We start from the raw sequence: 16935 nt of genomic DNA on the forward strand, positions 1-16935 counted from the left end.
GGAATATATTACATAAAACATTGTAGCACATAGGGAAGTCCAAAACAAAATCATACATGTGAATGGCCCTGAACGCTGCGGAAAGTGTGGCCCCAGAGTTAAGCTTTGTGCCTCAGGCCTATCTGTGGTAGCCTGCCACCGTTGGAAAAAACATTTAACAGTCCACCCTTGGAAAAAAATTGACACCATGGGGAGAAGGGGAAATCATTTATTTCTTGAAAAAAATATACTGATTTCTGTCTAAATGTAAATTCTATGTGGTTCTTATATAGCCCCCATTATGGTAGTATTTAAGCACTTCGCACACTTTTTAATGGATTTATCCTCGCAACACCCTTGTGGGGCCGGGCAGTGCTGTTTCCCCCATTTGACAGATGGGGAACCAAAGCACAGAGAGACTTGCCCTTAGTCATACATGAAGTCTGTGGAGGATCAGGGACTTGAACCCAGGTTTCACAAGTCCTAGGCTAGTGCCTGAACCATAGGATCATTTCTTTTAAAGCAGACATACATTGTCTACATATCATATAGACAAAATCAGTATCATGCCGATTAAATGTATTTAAAAACTGGCTCACTGATAGATCTCAACAAGTAATTGTGAATGGAGAATCTTCATCAAATGGCAGTTTTTTCTGTTGTGGGACCTTCTCAGCCCTGTGATAATCAATATCTTTAGTAATGATTTGGAAGATATTGCTTGTAAAGTCTGAAGATGACACAAAGATTGATATATCTTGACTTTAGTACGGCTTTTGATACTGTCTCGCATGACCTTCTCATAAACAAACTAGGGAAATGCAACCTCGATAGAGCTACTATAAGGTGGGTGCAAAACTGGTTGGAAAATCATTCCCAGAGAGTATTATGATACCCAGTTATTAGTGGTTCACAGTCATGCTGGAAGGGCATAACAAGTGGGGTCCTACAGGGATCAGTTCTGGATCTGGTTCTATTCAATATCTTCATCAATGATTTAGATAATGCATAGAGAGTGCACTTATAAAATTTGCGGATGATACCAAGCTGCGAGGGGTGGCAAGTACTTTGGAGGATAGTATTAAATTTCAAAATGATCTGGACAAACTGGAGAAATGGTCTGAAGTAAATAGGATGAAATTCAATAAGGACAAATGCAAAGTACTCCATTTAGGAAGGAACAATCAGTTGCACACATACAAGATGGGAAATGACTGCCTAGGAAGGAATATTGAGGAAAGGGATCTGGGGGTCATAGTGGACCATATGCTAAATATGAGTCAACAGTGTGACACTGTTGCAAAAAAACGAACATAATTCTGGGCTGTATTAGCAGGAGTGTTGTAAGTAAGACACAAGAAGAAATTCTTCCTCTCTACTCTGTGCTGATTAGGCCTCAACTGGAGTATTGTGTCCAGTTCTGGGTGCCACATTTCAGGAAAGATGTGGACAAATTGGGGAAAGTCCAAAGAAGAGCAACAAAAATAATTAAAGGTCTAGAAAACATGACCTATGAGGAAAGATTGAAAAAACTGGGTTTATTTAGTCTGGAAAAGAGAAGGCTGACAGGGGACATAACAGTTTTCAAGTACATAAAAGGTAGTTACAAGGAGGAGGGAGAAAAAAATGTTGTTGTTAACCTGTGAGACAGGACAAGAAGCAATGGGCTTAAATTGCAGCAAGGGAGGTTTAGGTTGGACATTAGGAAAAACTTCCTGTCTGTCAGGGTGGTTAAGCACTGGAATGAATTGCCTGGGGAAATTGTGGAATCTCCATCATTGGAGATTTTTAAGAGCAGGTTAGACAAACACCTGCCAAGGATGGTCTAGATAATACTTAGTCCTGCCACGAGTGCAGGGGACTGGACTCGATGAGCTCTCGAGATACCTTCCAGTCCTGTGATTCTATGATGAGATTGGTGGAGCTGTAAATGACGACAGCTCAGTTACACAGAACAAACTGAATTACTTGGTAAACTGTGCTCGTTCAAATAACATGTGCTTTAATACATCCAGATGCAAAGTCATACATCTAGGAACAAAGAATGTAGGTCACCTTTACAGGATGGGGAGCTGTATCCTGTTCAACAGTTACTCTGAAAAAGACTTACAGGTCATAGAGACATCTAGGTCAGCTGAAGTTCTGGAACAGTGCTACGCTGTGGCACTGCAAAGCAGCTGGATCAGAGGCTGAAAATTTAGCCCCATATTTTCAGTTTATCACAGTTATAAGAAATCAGTTTGACTGTGCTACATTTGTTGCAATGCATCACTTGCGATGCCTTCCATCTCTTTAAGTGCTCCTCTTCACACTCTTGATTTGTGCTGAGAGAAAAATGATTTCTAAGTCGGCAAAGCAAAGACACTGTAGACAGCCCCTCTATATTTACGTTCTTCATGGTGCCTTGACCCAAAGGAATTAAGGTAAAGAGGAGCTGAGATTTATCTTCAGTACAATCTTCAAGCACTGAATTCTCCCCAGATACGTGTAGATGGCTTTCACGGATGGTACTGGAGGACTATACCCCTATAAACTCTGGCACTTTTCTAGAGAATTGTGTCCTGTGGCTGTTAATGCTGTAACACAGGGACCTCGTGGTACCACATGGTAAAGGGCACCAGAATGCATCAGGGATTCCCCTGGGTCTGGTATCCACAGAGAAGTTCACCAAAGAGTATCATGAAAGGTGTCTAATGAAAGCCTGAGTCACACTGGTCTTCATACTCAGGGTAAAATATATGTAGGAATAAGTTATGTGTGTGTACTGAAAATTATGTTCTTAAGGTCTGTGACCAAAAGGTGAGAAACGGGTTTCTTTCAGACAAGAGATGTTTATGTACCTGTCTGTCAACATATAAATTGAGTATTGTATGGTTCACAATGGGTACCCATTTACAGTCTGAGCAAAATGCTAACAAGTAATTGCACAGTCTCCGGGGTTGATTCTTGACAGAAAAACACAAATGAGGATGGGGATCCTGGTTGCAAATGCAGAAAATGGATTTTTGGACTATAACAGGAGGGACAGAGCAGAACTCTGGATCTTTCCACTGAGGAGGCAAGAGGGCAGCGTGCTTGTTTCATGAACAGAAGACCACAGCCAAACCTGGTTGTAATACACTGGCAGAATTTAGGGTGAGCTTTTGCTCTCTGTGACATGACAATGTCTTATTAGTTAAGTTTAGAGTCTAGAATGCATCCTATGATTTTGTTTTATTTGTCACCCTTTGTTGCCAGTATTTCTGCTTACTACCATTTGAATTTCTATTTTTTGTTAAATAAATTTATACTTGCTTCCTCTACAAACAAATCTAAATGCTGTGTGGTAAGCAGAGCTGTGTTTTGTGGTGTGCTGGTCCTTTTTGGAAACAGAGGATCTAGGAAGTCCGTGTGTGTCCAGTGGATTGGGGCTGGGCGCTATAGAGGGATGGTTGGAGGACTTGGGGTTGATGTGTTCCTATCATTAACTTGTAAAGCAAAAGCAAGACCTGGGAGGCAGGGCTTGATGTTGCCACAGGCTGGTGGTGTTGGAGGACTGACATGCGGCAAGCACAGACAGGGCTTTCACATGGTAAGGTCAGGTAGTAGCGAGGTGCCTCATAACTGTGGCTACCCCTAGGAAGCATCACAAATGCCATGTCATGTTTGTATGATATATTTACATATATGTATTGCACAAGGTGCTTGTATTAATGTATGTATTTTGTTAGGCTTGCTACTATATCCTAGGTCTGCGCTGATATGGAATTGAATCCATTGGGTCCATGATTGATGTGATTCCGGAGGATAAATATCAGAGCTTACTTTTTAACAAATAGGCTAAATAAAAGGTGTAATCCTAGATTTTTGAGTAAAGCCCTAGTCATGATTCCGTAAGGGTAGGGTGGGACAGAATCCTCCCTCCTTCCCTAGTTGGGAACTTCAGGGCATTCTTCTGCAGCCACTGCTACAGCACACAGGCTGCTGTAACAGCCATGCCCAATGCACATCCGCCTACCCAGGTGCAGGGATTTTGGCCAATGGAGCCACATAACTGTCTAGGTCCATCCCACAACCACTGCTACTGTGATGACATTAGCCCTGGGCCATGTTTGGTAGTTTTCTCCCAAACCTTTTCTGAAATCGTAAGGGGGCAGGAAGAGTGCCTGCTGTTTATAGGTGCCTTGATCTGCTGGAATTACCTGCTTTAGGAGTCAGTTTAGTCACTGCCTAAGGCTTGTCAGGCTGGTGAACTAGGTACTCCTCTCTCAGCTGTTTCTATCAAATGCCCTACCGACTTTCGTGCTTTGGCAGTTCTAACTCCTACACCCAATGGCTGTGTGAACATGATAGGTTTTTGCAGCCTGAAGTCCAGAAGAGAGGGAGGATTCTTCAGTAGATCAGTGTCTATTTCCATTTTGCCTGAGTCTTCCCCAATGGGGAAAGTTCAAGATCCATAAGTTATGTGGGAAAAGGAGATCATATTTTCAGCTGTTAGAAAGACAAAGAAAAAATGTTGACAGCTCTACTTTGCCCGAGGCCCTCTTGCAAGGTGGCGAGGCAGAGACTCTGGCAGCCTGGCCAGTGCATTTGATTGTCTTACTCAGATGTTAATATGAACTTGTGCTTTCACCTCAGTGCAGTGGTGTGGGTTCTGGTCCTTTAAGGGTATGTCTGCACTGCAATGTAAGCCCAGGGTTAGTAGAAGCCTTTTGGTTAATGAAAACCAGGGCTCCAGGTGAGGTTTGACGTCACAACTTCAGCATGTCTCTACTCAGCACTGCTCTATAAGTACTAGGGGGTAGCCAATTGAGCCACTGGAGCACCCTCACCCTTAGCAGATCCTGGATTTGTTAACCTAGGACTTGTGAGTCTACACTCAGTTGTAACCCCAGGTTAGGAATTGTTGAATCCTGGGTCCCAACCTGAGGGTTCAGCATCTTCACTGCATTATGCAGGCCTGCATCCAACTACCCGTATCCCAGACTTCCTTGCACCTTCCCAAAATGAGCCCTTTGTTCATGATCCAGAGTGGAAAAACTTGACTGTCCACCAAACTGGACTGTCCAGAGGACATAGAAAGTCGGCCTGTGGGATTGTAGAATACTTTTAGTGGACCCCCAGAGCATGAATCCAGTGGGGCTGCATCTACACTGCAAAGCAACAGGGCTTGAACACTGGGTCCCGGCTTGACTCAAGCTCGGACCCTCTACCGCTGGGGGCTCCTGGAACCCTGGGGTCTGATCCTAGGGTTAGCACAATTTGTGTGTAAACAAATGGGGTGGAAGTGGTTAGACTTCAACCTGAGTTTGAACCCTGGGCTTACACTGCAGTGCAGACATATCCTAGAGATTATCACTATCATACGTGGCAATGGCATCTGTGCTCTGGATTTTGGACTGCAGGATGCCCAGACACACTCTGGGAAACTAGGTAGAATGCCTCAAGGATACCAGACTGAGCATCTTGTGTACTGCCACTTTAAGACTATCTATGCGTTGCCAGGTTTCAGGTCTTTCCCACTCTTAGGAGCACCAGATGCAGGCGAGTAGTGTTCTGCTTCTGCAGGGCTCAGGAGTCATTCTGTGCTCTCTAGTTCCAGATAATAAGGTCTGCTGTTTAAGGTACTTCACCTGTGAGCCTAAGTCTTCCTTCTAGCCTTCCAGAATTCCATCTGCTGCAACTGGGGCTAACACAGCTTCAGGTATTGCCAGAATGACAACAGTACGTGGGTCTGCTGCAGTGAAAACTACAAAGTCCTGCAAAAGGCAAAAAAGTGTGAGGCAGCATGCCAGCATGTACGCGTACAAGGAGCCACCCCACAGGTGAGAGATTTTCTTCTGTTCCACTTGTAATGCAAATTGGATAAAACTATTATTGATCTGAGTGAAAAGAGGCATCATCCCTCTAATGTTTTTTTCTGCTATAATCTATCCAAATGATGAATAAGAACATGAAGAGAGAGAGGAAAGCTTTCATTATATTTTTCCTTAAATCCTTTTTTTTTTTTTTAAATCATGTTCCTTATAGGACCAAAATCATCTCCAGTGAGATGATTTCCAGTGAGGATTTATTTGAGTGATTCCAAAGGTATTATATTTTTCAACAAAGCTGCAGGGAAGTTTTAGTGGGTGTCATTCCCAACAAATGTAGGAAGCTGATACGAAATTTTTGGTTTTGTTTCATGTAGCATTGCAATTCTGTTTATATAAAGGAAAATCTTAATTGCCGGAGCTCCCCTGTAAGCATGAACATTGTTTGTTCTTCACTTACAGTACACAGTATGCGTTACAGACAGGGACTGAGAGCCTTAGCTCCACTGTTTAATTTGTAATGAAAGAGGTGTCAGGGTTCAAGTAATTTTTTTTTAACATTCATAACAGATGCAGGAAGCCCAGAGGTGCCAGGGCTATGAACTGCTAAGCCTAGAGGTGCCGGGGCTCAGTCTTGGAAAGCCCGAGAACAAATTAAGCACTGTTTAGCTCAACAAATACACAACAACATCAGAAAAAGATAATTATCTGCAGAAGCCAGTGTCTGGGTACATGTTTCATTTTCAGGGATGTGCTACTCTTACAGTGCCCCTGTAACAGGGGGTCCCACAGTTAATCCCCAGTACTCGCAGTGTGGAGGATTGAAGAGCTAAAGCACTCTAGGCATTTGTTGTCCCCATTTTAACAAAGAGACACTGTATCCTAATCACAATCAAAGTAGAAGGTAGTGCTGCTTCTGGCAAATACATTTGTATTAAGTGCACTTGCTGGAAATGTTTACATAGCACTTAGTTCCTGAAAAATATACTGAGGACAGGACAGCATGGTGTTTCAGCTGTATGGTTTGAAATGTGGGGCGCTAGAGGGTTTGAATTCCTGTTGAGGGATACAGGGGTACCCCAAAATGCTTGATACTGAGTGCAAGCTGGTGCATTCCAAAGGCAAAAAAAAATTGCTCTTCAGAAGTATTTTTCTGAGCTACAGGGATAAATGTCATCTCTGGCGTTGATAGTCTAAGAGTAGCCAAGGAAAGCGGTGACTCCATCTACAGCAGAGAAATCAGCCCAATCCTCCCTCCAGTTTGGTGGGCTCCTGTTATTATGCTGTTGTTATAGACTGGATTGTATATGTGTCTATTCTTTGCAATAGTTCTGAATGGCAATAACTTGTTTTGTGTTTGTCCCCCATGGGTCTGGGTCTCTTCAGTAACTCAGGTGATGATAATGGTGATTTAAATACTGACAGCAATGACCCAGAGCAGATCTTCCAGAATATACAATTTCAAAAAGAGATCATGGCAAACATCCGTTGCAGACCATGGCCTATGAGACACAAGCTGAGGGCACTCAGGTAATGGAGTTTTCATGGACACTTTCAATCCCACCATTTATTGCTGCTTTTCCAGCTCTCACAATTTTGTTAACGTAAATTAGGTGTGAGCATGGGAATGGTTTAGAATTGCCAGAAAATCATGCAGCAGCTATCTTTCTACTACTCCATCATAGAGTAGTACAAGGTTGGAAATCATAGGATTTTGAAAATTAAAAAGCTTCTAAAAGTTGATTACAGCTCATTTTTGTATGTGTTCATTGAACTTTGGATCAGGGCAGAAGAGCTTTGTCTTTATCTTTGCCCAGCATCTACAGGGTGCCGTAGGTATCACACAGCTCTTCATTCTTTACCATTTCAGCCTTGTTTCCAGCACCAAATTCAGAATCTTTGTATTGCTGGTTAGTGATCAGAGATTTTCCTGAGCCATTTGGAATATTAAAACTATTCAATGATTCTGCATTAGAATGCTCAGGAAGGACCACTGAGATGTCACCATATGTAGTGTACATTCTGTCAAAGATACTCAGCAATATGTTATCAGCCAAATTTTGTCCTCGTGCTCTGTGAAACACTGTCAAAAACAGCACAACTTCCCACTATTAAGGAAGGCTGTGTTTGAAAGTAATGAGGCGTTGGTGGATGAGGGGACAGAATTTGGCACTTCTGCTTTTAAATTATGTTTCAAATACCAGAGACTAGTGCCCATGTTTGCAGATTAATGAGGTACATGTAGACTGTTGACAGCATGCAATGTAGTATCATCATGACAACAGAGTTTAAAGCCATAAGTGTTAATGGTTCCAAATTTGAAACACAGTATAAAAGTTCATAACTTTCTCCAATATCTTATCTAAACTGCATCAGTCCTTTCACTGTGCATTCCATTTGACTTTTGTTTCACCTTCTATGAAATCTCTCCCTTGTCACCTCACTGTGTGCTGGAATGGCACTTTACTAACAAGGTAGGTTCATTTTTCTGCCCACCTTTGCCTTGTCTTAGGAAGCAAAGGGAGAATTTTCTCATATCCCTGGAGTGAGAGACTGTAATTTGCAGCTAAACCTGAGCCACCTTCATGGATGAGCAAATGCCCTGTTCCTGTCCTGTCTGATTGTCTATGGTCCCTATTCAGCTTCCACAAAAGTAAAAAATTCCCATTAACTTCAGTGGAAGTAGGATTAGGCCTGTATGCATATCTTGTCCAATACCTCTGATTAAAATGTAACCAGTGGTTTAATATTAATCAATTGCTATATTGATAAACCCCATGCTTTAGACTATACTTTCAGAAGAAGTGTTGGTATCCATATAAACTGAACTGAATGAGGTATTATAATGCTTTTACTTTGAGATGATTTTGGTTACATTATTACAGAAAAATTCTAGAAACCAGGGAGCAGGGCACAGGAAAAAATTTTACTGAAGCTGAAAATCTTACATTTGTTTTGCAAACTGTTGGGATCTGATCCTGTGGTTCTTTCTCAGACAAAACTCCCATTGATTTTAAATGGCTAGCAATACTCTTATTTTAAGGAAATGAAGTTTTGCCTGAGTAAGGACTTCAGGATTGGGCAGGTAGTCTGTTGTGACAATATTTCCCATTACTTGGCAACTTTCATTTATGTGTGGTATGGCCCATGTTCAGAGTGTAATAAGATTTTTGGTTACATGAAATGAAGATTCTGTCTTCTTCTGCAGACAAGCTAAGGAGATTGTGTTGAAATATGAAGGCAGGCTCACTAGAACAAGAGGTTACCAGGCAGCCGGTGCAGAGGTATGTCTGCTTTTCATTAAAACTACAGCTCTTTCCTATAACAATTATCTGGAATTCTCATTTACAGAAGTACCTATTTTCTGTGAAACACTGCTCCCCAGTTCAAGAATCGTGTGGAAGAAAAATCCAGTTATACGCTTCTTTTTTCTATTAAGAATTTAGTAATTACATTTTCGCAAATTAATTTAACGTATGAGGGATGGGCCTCGTTCCGGTAACATGAGTATTTTTTCTTTTCAAATACTCCAGCAAATAATGAGGGTCTGCCAGAAGGTTGATGATGGGAACAGGAGCCAAACAATTTGTATTCTATAAAGAGATGTTGTGCTGAAGTAGGAGACCGAGTACAGTCGTTTAGTATGAAGAGTGTTTCTGCCTTTTTGTTTTCAAGGTATTGTTATGAACGCTTATGGTAGAGATCCTGTGGAAAGATAGTATGTGATCTAGGGTTGCCACCTTTCTAATGACTGGTAACCAAACCCTCGAGGCCCAGCCCTTGCCCTGTCTCTTCCCCCAGGCCCCACCCCTGCTCCGCCTCTTCCCCCGAGGTCCTGCACCTGTCACTCACAGGGTCTTCACCAACACGGCCGAGGCTGCTTTGTCTGCCACCTGTGGGCTGCACAGGGCCACGCACCACCACCAGCTGCATGAGCAACTGATGCTGCATTGCCTCCTTCCTTCCACTTAGGGTTGCCACCTTTTCCACAGATCAAAAAAAACCAGACATCAAGGCTTGTCAAATGGCATCCAGGGACACAAGCAGAAACCCGGACTGTCCGGGTGAAAACCAGACAGGTGGCAGGCAACCCTAATGTGATTGTGTAATTAAAGACTGTATCATAATGCATACGCACAAGGAGACTGATTACGCAACCTCTGTTCTGGTACTTCCTAACTTCTGAGGGCTTGCATTTACAAAGCTAATAATGTGCTTGTACTTTGGGGCGGAGTGTGCGTGAAATAGCATATAAAATGCAGTACAGCCAACTAAAACTTCTAAAGCTAAATATTTATCTTTTGTTCTATCGACACATAAACAACAGTACTTTAGCTTTGCTCTTATGTCATCAGAAACAGTTGATAAAAAATACAACCTTCCTGGATAGTGGAGATTGTGTTTTATTCATCTGTCTGTGGGGTCGGGCACATGTGTGCACGCACACACACATTAGGCATTATGAGTGAAGTTTTGCCATTGACTTCATTGGGGCCAAAATTTCACTCGGTTTGAAAGATTTGAGTGCCTAAGGGCTCTGAGCATGCAGACAACTGCTAAAATGCACAGGTTGGACTCATCATTAGTTAATACTTGCTATATTGTAACAAATTTTTGGCTTTCACTTTATACTTCACAATGCCCTCAAAGTCTGTGGGTATCTCATCTAATTATCCATGTTGTGTGTTTTTACTTGTTTCTGTTCTGAATACATCTATATATTTCAGAAGTTAGTTACCAGTAATTATTGTGTTTGGCTTTGCCGGCTATGAATTAGGGAAACTAGAAAGACTTTTTTTTTTAAAAGGGTTAAATTCAACAGCAGAAGCGAGAGAGCTGAATTGTTCCTTAAACTAGGGAGACAGGTTTAGACAGTTTTTTTTTCCAGAAGAATATTGACCGATGGCCCATTTGGCAAACCATGAAATACACAATAGGAGCGTTACACCACCAAACTAAGCATTCACTGGTTGAATATCCTGAGAGAAGGATACTTAATTAGCAACTTGGAAGAGTTTACTAACCCTTCCATAGTTTTTGCACCCATCCACTGTAGCCATATTTTTAAAAAAAGAGCTGGCAAATGTATGTAGTAGTATTTTCTAGCAGTTAGATAAAATCACTTCTAAAGTATTGTTCCTTATGATTAAAACTAATAGATCAATGTTTGTTCATCTAAAAATTATACAGAAACATGACTATGAAGGTGAAAATTATTATTCCTTTTTATTCAGGTGATCAGTATGCAGGACTAGAAGTCATTTTTTTTAATCACTGCTGCTTGAGGTTTTTTCACATTGACATCCAGATATATATAATTTAAATACCTTCAGTGCAACCTGTACAAGTTGCTTGATCCCTTTCTCAGCCTTATGAACACTGCCTTCCAATTAAAGTAGCAACTTTGGTGCAGTTCATAGCATCTATTAATTCTTGCAATAACACCTTAATAGCATCATAAAATTAATTAACTTTGACCCTGTAGATTGATGCATTTGTTAATTAAAAGTTTGCTTCTGCTTTGGCTTTAGCAGATTAGACTATTTGTAATATGTTGACATTGCCATTTGCTGCTTATATATATTCATACTCATTCAAAATAACAAGATCTACTGTAAATTTGTGTTTAAAAATGACTAATGTACATAAATGTTGTTGCCATCCTGAAATTCAATAATGAACAGAATATACAATATTTCTCTACTTTTGACTAAACAGAAGCAGATAGCATAAGAAAATGTCTATGAAATTATCTTGAATTACCTGATAAAATACTGCACTTGCATATAGTCAATTTACAATATATAGTAAAGTTATCATTCATTTCTGAATTAAATAAGAAAAGTTATTATAATGTTTTGTGAGTAGAGGTTACTGGCATGAAATAATCTGAGTGCATATTTAAGGTTATATTTTTATTTCAAGGACTTTCAAAATTTGTCCTCAGTTGCGCACACAGTGACTTGTGCAGTCTCATTTGCACATGCAAATGCCATTGTGTGTGAAAAATCTACCTGTTGTCTATGAAAATAATTAGCCACACACAAATTAGAGGCTGAATTGAGATCCCTTTGAAAATGTGTCCAATGGGTTCAAAGTAAATCCTCATACATAGAGTTGAGACCGTGTGATTATGCCGCAGTTCAGTATTAATGATCGCTGTCTCTAAGAAGAATTAGGACTTAGCTCAGAGTTACTTGCTCTTATACATTTAAAATTAGGTGTTGTATTCATTCATCCAATAAGAAATCTGGTTTCTTATTCAGTAGGATTCCTTAATAGATTACATAAACACAGTGATGCTGCCTTATTCTGGTGGTAATTTCTGAATCTGTTTAAAATTCTTTGTGCTCATAAATTAATCTATTCTTGCATTCTCTTTCTGATGCATACTTTACTTCACTTAAGTGTTCATTTTCCTTGTCACAGGTTTAGTTTATTCTTATCTTTCTTATTTCTTGTCTAAGGGCCACAGGGTGCCCTCAGTCACTTTTGTGCAACTCTCCTTGAGTTTATCCCTGATGATGTTCTGTAGATGGAATTTGAGCTTGAGAGAGAGCAATGTTTGCATCTCTCCAGAAGGAGAGTCTCTACAGAGTAGGCAGAGGGAGCAAAGAAGGCATGATCCCCTACATCAAAGCAAAATAAATCTTCTTGTTCCGTTGACCTACATGTTCCACAGCAAAGCTCTTACCGTGTAGGATATGTAAGTGTAATAATTCTCACAAGCAGTGAACTTGGAATCTTGAGCACTGAAGCCCAGGCCTCTACCATTTGAGTTAAAGGAGTAACTGCATTCGCTGAAAGCAGAGGTAGGGTGTTATCCTCAGTGTGGACATAGACTTTAGAGATATGTTACATGAGGAATTCCTTTCAACTTAGAATGTAATTCTTATGCAAAGCATTGAAGGTTCTGTGCCGCTGTTAATATATACCGCTTCAGACAAATAATGTGCTGATATATGAAAATATATCTCAGGTATATTTCAAATGGGTCTAAATTTAAAATATATTGTATTTTTGTGTGGGTACCCTCATTGGTGGTTCCAGATATAAAAAGAGTGGAGGAAAATACTCTTTGTATGTATTCTCTTAAGATCTTTAAAACTTCTCTCTTAAATATGCATGTGTGGTTTAGTGGTTAGAGCATGCACTTGGAAGTTGGACTCCTGGGTTCTTTACCTGGCTTTCTGACTTCTGGAAAGTTTCTGAACTGTCCGTCCCCCCACCATGACTCAGTTTATGCATCTTACGTACCTCACAGGAGAGCTGTGAAACTTTTTAGTTGGTTTTTATAACATGCTTTCTGATGCTAGATGAAAGATGCTACAACTGGACAAAATACTCTGACACCTTTTTGACAGTTATTGCTTTATGTGCAAATGTTACAAATCTCTTATTTCTGTGCCCTTTTCTTAGCTCTGGAAGAAGTTTGTTCGGCTTGCATATAACTTTGTGGTAATCTTCATTCCTTGGGAAATGAGAATAAAGAAAATAGAAAGTAAGTATGGAGATTTAGTGGGATTGTGCAATGCAAACCAAACTGAAATAGTAGGCTTAAGGGTTATGTTTGAACTCACTGAATTAGTGAAAAATATAACCATATTATAAAAACATTCAAAGTTTCATCAAAGTCATGTGGTTGTCATTAAAAGTCAACACATTTATTACTCTTGGTGTGTTAGATACCACATTCGTTTGTCAGTCATAGTCTTTAGCGATACTAGTATGATGTTACTACAGTGTGGCGACTACAGTTTAAAAGGCCCTGTAGTGCTATAAACTGCTGAAGTATTTTTGCAATACAGACATAGGGCCAGATGTCTGTACTGGGTCTGGCCCAAGATGTGCTCAGCACAGGACATGGAGTGGGAAAACTGGATCAAAGCCATCTATCCAGCCATTTGGCCTCTGGTGTAATTTAGACAGTGGCAGTTCAGGCCACATTTGCTTTTGACTCTTGTCCATCCCTGACCTGCCTCTTACATCAGCAAGCTGGGAGCAGATGTCACAGAGCCAGCTTTGTAAGGGAAATTCTCCTAAATCAGAGAATCTCCACTTGCCCTGTCAGAAGCAAAGGGAATGGAGCCGGGAGTCAAGCCCTCACATATAGTCTATATTTAAAAATTAAACTTTCCCTGCAGTGTAAAGTGCTTTGAGATCTATGGATGAAAAGCATCATATAAGAGCTAAGTATTGTGATTGACCACCTGTAATAACTATATTAAAGGTGGTAAAAAATGGAAAATGTATTTTCCTGACAATGTTCACATCTAGCTCTAATCTTGTTCTAAGTGGAAGGGATTTTTCTGTATTGCAGATATTTTCACGTGGATAAAAACTGCTCCACAATTATGACAATTTATTGGCAACTACTGTATTTATTTAGCTGTAAAATGAATGTTCAGATCAGACAATTCAGACTCTTTACACTGCTCCCTGTTTGTAGCAACTAAGGGAGCCAGCAGTGTACGTACCAGTGGGCTCTTCCTGCTCCTTCCAGGTGACAGGCAAACATTCTCCCTGTCTACATGGTGGAGTACTCCCTCCCAACATGCAGTGAGGGCCTAATACAATCTGCCCCCACCCCACACACCTAGTTGTTAAAACCCTTCTGACCTTCTTGAAATTACAAGCACCCAGACTGCCCATTTATCCGCTTCTGCATCACCTTAATGACCAACATTGCTGACCCAACCAGTCGTGTGCTGGGGTCCCTACTCCCACCTATATAATGGAGATTGTGGATGTCAGTCTGAGGCCCCATGTGACTTGCTTTGCACAAAGCGTGCAATACTTAGGACCAATTGTGATCATGTGGACAGTGGTGGAAATCAGAATTTTTGTGTAATAAAATTGTAAACAAAGAGGGACTGATTCTCTACTCCTTAATGGTGTTATGAATTATGAATAGTTCTGCTGTAGCCAATGAAGATGCACTGTGAAAATCAGAATTGGAACCACTATTTTCAGTCCAGACAAAATCAGGAGATACTGGAAATATCACATTTTAAAAAAAGACTGATCTTATTAAATTTCCAGCCTGGTTTACAGACCAAAATGGTTTGCATAAACTTAAGATGAGAATTCTTAGATGCTGAACTAAACAGGTGAGATTAACTACTACACATGCATTTTGACACAAGTTTCTGTATAAACAGCAAATAAGAAGATATGTATAGCCTGAACCAAGAAGATTCCTATGATCATAACTACTTCACTGTAAATATTTGTTGTGGTTTTTAAACCTATGAATAGCAGTTTATATTACAGTGCTGTATATTGATGTTATAGCATTTTCTCCTTCTTGATCTGTGCATTGCAGAGAAGGAAAAGTTGTTTTTTTTTTAATGATCAACTAATACTTCATTAATAAGTGATACAGCTTCTGACAGACTTCCCAGTTGATATAAGTATTTCCTGTGGTTTCAGGTCATTTTGGATCCGGAGTTGCCTCTTATTTCATCTTTTTGAGATGGCTATTTGGAATCAATATTGTGCTTACCATAATGACAGGAGCATTTGTGGTCTTACCAGAGGTTAGGACATAACTCCAATATCTATAGGAAAAACACTGAGTGTAGCATTTCCCTTCCTAAATTAAATAAATGTTCTGCTCAAAGGCATAAATGATTTTTTTCGAGTGTACAATTTAAATTCTTTAAAATACCTTCCTCTGTTGAGCGTTATTTCTGCCAGAGGAGAAGAGAAACTTGCCATTAATGTCTCAGATGACATGACATTATACCAACCGACCAATGTAATGTAGATGTTTCTGATTGCTGATATAAAGGACCCAATCCTGCAAGGTGCAGAGCATGTGTTAAACACCCGAAGCTTCTCTTCACTTCATCTGGAGAAATCGGTGCTCAGCATCTCTCCGTTTTTGGCCCTTAGAGCCTGATTTTCAGATGTTCGGAGCATCCACAACTCTGTGACACTTCAGCTGGAGCTCTGTGTGATTGTCTGTGCAAACCAGGCCTTTAGTGTCTATATTTTCTTATTTATAAAGAGAAAAAGTCTAGCACACCAATCTAATATAATAGGAAGCAGGTTTTAATGTACATCAGTGTAAATTATTTAAAAATTGATCTTCCCCATACATTAGACTGTGCTTTAATAGCTCTTATGTCTATACAGTAATAACTTACCTAAAAATTAGACTTCAGGGGCTAAATTCTGCCATCAGATATACATGGCCAACACCCATTGACCTCAGCAGGAGTTGAATGCAGAATTTGTCACTATGCTTCTAGTTTAGGAGAGTGAATGACAGTAATAGTACTTCTGATACTTCCCCTCAGGTAGGCAGTTTGTTGCAGCTTGTTTCAGGCTGTGCTTGACAGACCATGTGATAGAACTGTCTGCTTTACACAGTTTTTAAGACCTTTCCTCTCTTATCAGCTCCTGGCAGGAGCGCCATTTGGAAGCACGATCAGCAAGACCATCCCAAAGGAGCAGTTTGCATCAGCTCAGGACCTGGACACCATCTGGTCACTGGGGGCAAGGCTTAAAAGCACACTTCATTGCTTTGTTGCATGAATTCTTCATGTGTTAATTTAGTCAGGTGTGGGTGCTGATGTTGACTGTATGTTGTCTTTGCAGGGTTATCTCCAGTACTCCGTTTTATTTTACGGCTACTATGGCCGAGATCGGAAGATTGGGAAAGCTGGGTATCGGCTGCCCCTGGCTTACTTCCTTGTTGGAATGGCAGTGTTTGCTTATAGCTTCATCATCCTCTTAAAAAAGTAATGTTTCCCTTTTATTGGTGTTTGCCCAGAGATATATATTCAGGCTGTCTGAATGATATATTCTTTCCCCTCCCCTCAAAGAGTTCCTCCTGTATTTAATTCTGTAATTCCTGTATCGTATTCAAGCCTGCTAATATCAGAGAGGCATCTTTACTGGTAGATTAAGGACAGGACCGGGATCCAGGAACTCCTGAGCTCTACCTGTAGCATGTTCTTTTGCTGTCACTTACCCTCTCTCCTTCAGCTTCCCTGTCTACAAAATGAGGGCAGTGTTTAGCAGACGCTCAGGGTGTTGTGGGCGTTATGTAGTTAATGTCTGTACAGTGCACTGAAGATGTGGGGCCTGATTTTCACTGAGGGCTTTATGTGGCAAGTATTATGACAAGAAACTTAAACTGCTACCTGTACATTTT

At 40.5% G+C, this 16935-nt stretch overlaps 1 protein-coding gene across 1 annotated transcript in view; it reads left to right on the forward strand.

The window, feature by feature from the left end:
- Positions 1–2470: 2470 nt before the first annotated feature.
- Positions 2471–16935, forward strand: part of TMC3 (transmembrane channel like 3) — a 34557-nt gene continuing 20092 nt past the window's right edge. Inside the window, exons 1-8 of the mRNA XM_043524092.1 lie at positions 2471–2557; positions 5617–5783; positions 7158–7301; positions 8980–9055; positions 13191–13272; positions 15204–15310; positions 16176–16274; positions 16377–16519. Coding sequence (XP_043380027.1) covers positions 2471–2557; positions 5617–5783; positions 7158–7301; positions 8980–9055; positions 13191–13272; positions 15204–15310; positions 16176–16274; positions 16377–16519 — 905 coding nt within the window. The remainder of the gene's footprint in view (positions 2558–5616; positions 5784–7157; positions 7302–8979; positions 9056–13190; positions 13273–15203; positions 15311–16175; positions 16275–16376; positions 16520–16935) is intronic.

This window comes from Chelonia mydas, chromosome 10 (assembly GCF_015237465.2).
Source record: "Chelonia mydas isolate rCheMyd1 chromosome 10, rCheMyd1.pri.v2, whole genome shotgun sequence".
NCBI classification, from domain to species: Eukaryota; Metazoa; Chordata; order Testudines; family Cheloniidae; genus Chelonia; species Chelonia mydas.